The sequence below is a fragment of the Chlorella variabilis genome (genome assembly GCF_000147415.1).
Source record: "Chlorella variabilis unplaced genomic scaffold CHLNCscaffold_29, whole genome shotgun sequence".
NCBI lineage: Eukaryota > Viridiplantae > Chlorophyta > Trebouxiophyceae > Chlorellales > Chlorellaceae > Chlorella > Chlorella variabilis.
The window spans coordinates 145,598-151,795 of NW_005435059.1; the positions used below are offsets into that span (position 1 = coordinate 145,598).

Sequence of the window (6,198 nt, forward strand, 5' to 3'; positions counted from 1 at the left end):
CCGACCCACCCCCTCCCCCCGCAGGTAAGAGCAGCGTCAGCGTCAGCAAGCAACGGTCAGCGGCAGCCCCACCACCCCCACCTCCACCTCACACACTCACTGGCCCCTTGCGCGATGGCACGCCGGCATGTTGGCATGGGAACGCCAAGCCCGGCACGGTAGCGGCGGCTGACTGAGTAATGGCACAGCCGACCGCCGCGGCAGGCCACTTTGCACTCCTGCCTGCAATGCATGCACCCTTACATGTGCAGCCTTCTGGTATTTTCATGTGCCTGGGAGATGTGCGGGCATGGGGGCCCATGTGCCCCATGCCATTTGAGTGCCCGGCGGCGGCGCTGCCTGCCGCCGGGAGCCCGCACCAGCATCGGCACCCGTCGGCCTGGCAGGCCTAAGCTGCTAAGGATCCCCACGTCCCCCACCACGTTGTGGGGGTTGCGTGTCCGGCAGGACGGGGAGCGGGGCCAGGGTGGGGTGACCCTGGGACGCTCAGCTGGGGGGAGGGTGGTCGGAGCCATGGAGAGGGTGCTCCATGGTCCACCCCCTCTCTTGATGCCCCTTGATCACGTGTGCCCCCTGCCCAAGGTCTGCTCACGCGGCCTATCATAGCGGGGTGACTGTAACACAGGTAACTGGCCCGCACTCCCATGAGCTGTAGGAGCCTACAATTGGTGGCAAATCAAACAACGACAGTTGCAGCAGTTTCAGGCAGCGCCAGGAAACTCTTCGAGACTGAGCTAAATCTGGCCAGCGCTAGCGGTACAGCACTGCTCTGCTCGGCGGGCGACTCGTCTCGGCAGCTTGCAGTGGCACCTTCATTATTGAGTCGCAGGTGTGCCATGAGCTGTGCCGTGCATGGTGCCAGTGAGGAAACCATGAATTGAAACAGCCATCAATGTACCTGAGAATGCCACAGCCGTGTCGTCGCTAACGAAAATTTCGCTGAACGTTGAGTTGATATTCAGCCTGAGTGAGTAGAGCTCGCCGCTGTCATGATCCTCAGATTTGGAGTAGGCGGACAGAAAGGGTGGGACGCCAGGGTTGGCGAGGGTCTCCAGCGCACCTGTAGGAGCAAGATGAGGGGATGACCTCGTCAATAGATGGCTGATTACAGCGCTATTGCAGCACTCGAGAGGTAAAGGTAAAGGTAAAGGTGGGGAAGAGCCTCCACAGGCTTAACTTCCCGTTTTAACGTCTAGCTTTAGACCATTATTTGATCTGCCCGACGCGCCAAGTGCAGTACCCCCCACTAGTAGTGAATGGGTCCCGGGGAGGCCTGTGCCGAAACCTTAGCGATTCTATTAGGCGTTCCCGAAGGAATTGGCTTAGATTGGCGCTGAGCCGGTCAGCTATGCCGAGAGCAGAATCAGCGAGACTATGCATGCGCCTGGGCATTGGCAAGGCGGCAGGCGGCATCACCAACCGTGGGCAGAGAGCGCAAGAGTAGCCAGCACGGCTAGGGCCAGGAGTGCGCGTGGAGGCGCCATCTGCGAGACGGCACGCAAGCAGGCGAGGGCGTGGGGGATAGCCAAAATGGCCAGCAGCAGCAGCAAACCTCACTCTCTCACTCTAAGCCGTGGGGGGCGCGCACCTCTGAACTCGTCGGGCAGACCGAGGTGGGGTGGGGGTGGGTTGGGGAAAATTCTGGGATTGCGAGTGGGGATTGGAGGCGTTCGCGAAATTTATGCAAGGGACGTGTGCGGCGCGTGGTGGAGGCACGCCCTTGCTGGTACGCTATTTCCCCTCTTTATCGACTACTGCAATTGGTGCAGCGGCATCAAAACCTGCTAGAACAGGCAGCTCCGCCTCAGAGTGCAGGCTGGTCGAGTACACGAAGCCCTGATAATCAACACCGCTGCTCTCCTACACAGAACTGGCTGGCTGACGCAGCTCCGAGCTGACTTCGTTGGGGCTGATTCGTGTGCGATGAAACGGGGACTGCAAGTCCACTCTCGTGGGGATGCTCTGTTCTGGGGATAGCACATTTTCGCCAAGCATATATGTGCATGCATGCTGCTGCAGACCATCGGCGCGGCCTCGATCATTCCATTCCATTCCATTCCATTCCATTCCATTCCATTCCATTCCACTGGAGCTAGTGTCTAAACCCTCCGAGAGGGCACAGGTTCGATTCCTCCCATGTCGAAACTTTGTGAGGACAAACGCGGCATAGCTGACCGGCTCAGCGCCAATCCAAGCCAATTCCTTCGGGAACGCCTATTAGAATCGCCAAGGCTTCGGCACAGGCCTCCCCGGGACCCATTCACTACTAGTGGGGGGTACTGCACTTGGCGCGTCGGGCAGATCAAATAATGGTCTAAAGCTAGACGTTAAAACCGGGAAGTTAAGCCTGTGGAGGCTCTTCCCCACCTTTACCTTTACCTTTACCTTTACCTTTACCATTCGATCATACATTGAAATAATGCAGTGCTTGGTCGTCCTGCTGTTTGTGCTCGGCTTCGCGATCGCCCCCACTGGCAGCACTGCCACCCCTGCGCAATCCCGCAGTCTCGCCCAGGTGACGAATGGTAGACTGCAGCAGGGAGGGGGCGCGCAATCGGGCTGCCTGTCAGTGTAGTGGCTTATCCCATGCTGGAGGCGCAGCACATTGCATCTTCCTGACACGAGCGATTCTCCTTTGTCACGCAGGCAGGAGGTGTTGCTACCGTGCGCTGGTGCATGCCTACGCCGTTGCATGCCGTGGTTGCCTCCGAAGCGGACGCCCTCCAAAGGTGCAACACCGCTGTGGCGCTGGCCGACACCGCCGCCATCAAGTTCTCATGCGTCGCTGGTGCCTCTTCCTGCAAACAGCACGTTGCCGACGGGGATGCCGAGCTGACATCCCAGGGTGGTGCGTGTTGAGGATTCCTCATCTCATACACACCCAGCCAAGCTCAATGCACCAGCTGCATCTCTTAGCAGCGAGACGCGCCTCCTTTCAGCCTCGCCGACACAGCAACCCTCCACCCCTCCCTTGTGCAGGCGCTAGCATGCTGGATGCTTTTGAGACCTACCAGCTCGAACCGCTGATCTCTGGTGAGGTCGCCCAGCATTGTTTCTAGTAACGGCGCCAGCGCATGCTGGGGCAGTCTGGAGCAATGTGCCATCGTGTGTCCTTTAGCCATCCTTCGCATATAGCCACCATGTGTTCCATGTGTTCCCGTCACTCCGCTATGATAGGCCAAGTGAGCAGACCTTGGGCAGGGAGCAGCACACTCTCTGAGCCTCTTCAGTGCTGCTGAACCGCATTTTGCAGAGGACTATAAAATGGAGGGCGTTGAGGATGCTGCCTACTACTCTGTGGCAGTGGTCAAGAAAAGCTTCTGCACCGCCGATACCACCCTGCGAGACCTCAAGGTCAGTACTGAGGCGAGGCAGCTTCCCCCCACCTCGCCATTGGAGTGCTGCACACTGCAGCAGTGAATTCAGTCCCAGAACAACACAATGCAGCGGTCTCGTATTGAGCACTCCCCGCCTACCGGCAGGGCTTGCGCGCTTGCCACTCCGGCTACGACATGACCGGTGGCTGGACCTTGCCCGTTGGCTTCTTGGCTCCAGGGGGTGTGGTAAGTGCTCCATCTGTATGCTGCGATGTGGCTCGTGAGACTGGTTGAAATGGCATGCATGTATCTATTGCACTTGCTTCAATTGAGTGAGCCAGCTGTACCTGCAGCCACTCCTGATCTTCCGCTCTGCTGCCCTTCCCACCTCTTACTCACCCCCCGCAGATCCCCAGGGTCGCGACCAAGGCCGACGTCCCTGCTGACGCGCAGTCTGTCGCCGCGTTCTTCAGCGGTGGGCTGTGCGCCCCTGGGAAATCGGGACCCACATGGGAGGGCCTGTGCTCTGCCTGCGCGGTGCGCCACGCCACTGCATGTCGCGGGAGTTTTGCCTCCTATTGCTTCGTCATGCTAGTTGCACCCTATGACTGCTGAGAGCTCTTCCTGTGAAACCTCATGCTTCCTGGGTGATGAGCGCAGGCAGGTGCATGTGATCCCACCAACGCCTATGCCGACTACAATGGCACCCTGCACGGATTGATGGCAGGCGCATGTGGGTCACTGCTCTGCTACACACTGTTGCCTCCGTCAAGAACTGCACATTGATGTTGGCTTTGTCTCTCAAGACATATTTGCCCGCGTTGTCCATGTTGCAAATTGGTGTCACCCGCTGCTCGCCACCGCTTCGAAGGAATTCCTGCCAATGCCTCGTCCTGCCTTTGACCACTATTCAGGCGACGTTGCCTTTACCAAGCACTCAACAATCATGGAGGTTGCTGCCGACGGCACTGCCCCCCAGGCTTGGTCCGCCTTCGACATGGCTGACATGGCGATTGTCTGCCCCAGCGGCGGCTGCAAAGAAGTCAGCGAGTTCTTGTCGTGCCACATTGCCAGGTCACCTGCCTTTTCTGTCATGACGACCGCAGCCCTGCGCAACAGCGCCGAGGGGCAGGCCATCCAGGCTGCCTTGATGGACGCTGGCAGCGTCCCCGCTTACCTCAACGCTACCATCGGCCTTGTGGGCAACTTTGCGTTCTCCGAAGACACCAAGGGCATCAAGGTGGTGGCTGCCGCCGCTGCTGCTGCCTGCTGTGTTGTTGGGCCGGACCCGCGCTGTACAGCCCCCGTATGCGCCTGCTGCTGCTGCCCCTATGGACAGCCCCTGCCAATCATCGTGTGGTATACATCCTCAACTCAACTCGTCTTACCAGTGCCCTCAGCTGGCCTCCAGCCGCCTCACAAACCTCCTCTGGACCCTCCTCTGCAGGCAGTAAGCATCCCTTTCCTGTAGTACTATGGAGCCAGCACTAAGCAGGCATTTGAAGGCATTGCGTACCTAAAAGCGGAGACTGCCACCCCCGCCACTCCTGCCACCACCCCTGCCACCCCCGCCGCCCCTGCTGCCAGCCCCGCCTCCCCTGTCATACCTGCTGCCCCTGCCACAGCACCTGCCGCCACTTCAGGCTCTGGCAGCAGCGGTGTCAGCTCTGGTGCCGCGGCAGGCATCGGCGTTGCCTGCACCGTGGCTGGCATCCTGATTGGCATCCTGTTTGGTATTGTTGCATTGAAGCAACTGGCCAAGAGGAAGGGAAAGTACGAGCGGTACGCTGACGCCGCAGCCATCAGCGTTTGAAATGGCGCTGGGTCGGAGTGGAGCGACACTGGCAGACGGTGAATGAAGTGACCAAAGGTTCACTTTTAATCCACCCTCATCCTATACACACAACACCATGTGACGCGAAGCACACTTGAAGTGATGGGTGACCGCGTGCTGGGGCTGGCTGATTGAGAACGTGTGGCCTGCTAGTGTGGGCTTCCATTCTGGTTTCAGCAAGAACCAGTTTGCAGCACAGACTTTGTTCTTCGGGCATAGCAATCTGAAAAGAAGGGTTGAAGCAGTAGAACAACAAACAGGTCGCGAAAGTTAAGGCGCAGCGAGGCAAAAAGGGGGCAGGTGAGAAGATGTGGAGGCATCTTCATTGTGTCATTGTGGTTGTGGCAGTGGGGGCACACTCGCTGCACTCGGGGGTGCCGCGCCCAGCGCGTTCATTCATTCATTCATTCATTCATTCATTCAGCACACAGCCCGGCCGCCTCTTGCTCGAGGGCGGCCCACTTTGGCCTGGGCCGCCCGGGCCGCCCTCCCCCCCGGGCGCATGTTCGGTGTTGGAGGGGTGTGCCCAGCGATAGGGGGCCCCTGAAGGCATGCGCCGAGGCCGGGAAGCGTGGTTCGGCGCTGCTGCACGCTTGGCGATTTGACCAGAACCACGTGCCGCCGAGCTGCGGCCGCAGTTTCCGGCCCACGGTCTACGGTCGCAGCCACGGGACTCGGCGGCACGGCGTTTGGGCCCAAGCTTGCTGCCGCCGCCGCCGTGCCCGGGGGGCAGCGCGGCGGCGGCGGCACGCTGCGACGCCCCCGTGCTGCCGAGCTGCGGCCGTAGTTTCCTGCCAGAAGCCCACGGCCACAGCCACGGGACTCGGCGGCACGGAGTTTCGGTCCACGGCTTGCTGCCGCCGCCGTCGCAGGGGTGCTGCCTGCGGCGGCGGCGGCACGGCGTTTGGGTCCACGGCTTGCTGCCGCTGCCGCCGCCGCAGGGGTGCTGCCTGCGGCGGCGCGGTAGCGCACGTGGCAACCCCCCGCGTTTCCTTGCCTCCCATCCACCGGACCCCGTCCTGCGCTTCACTTTGTTTAGGAGGGGCT

The 6,198-nt window shown here is 60.4% G+C and overlaps 1 protein-coding gene across 1 annotated transcript; it reads left to right on the forward strand.

Moving 5' to 3' along the window:
• Positions 1–2,676: 2,676 nt before the first annotated feature.
• On the forward strand, positions 2,677–4,788 carry CHLNCDRAFT_140150 (hypothetical protein; the record flags this gene model as incomplete). The annotated part of the gene is made up of 7 exons (XM_005843477.1): positions 2,677–2,788; positions 2,980–3,033; positions 3,254–3,354; positions 3,483–3,563; positions 3,726–3,792; positions 4,232–4,557; positions 4,765–4,788. The coding sequence occupies 7 exons, from the start codon at positions 2,677–2,679 to the stop codon at positions 4,786–4,788; spliced, it is 765 nt and encodes a 254-aa protein (XP_005843539.1).
• Positions 4,789–6,198: the final 1,410 nt, after the last annotated feature.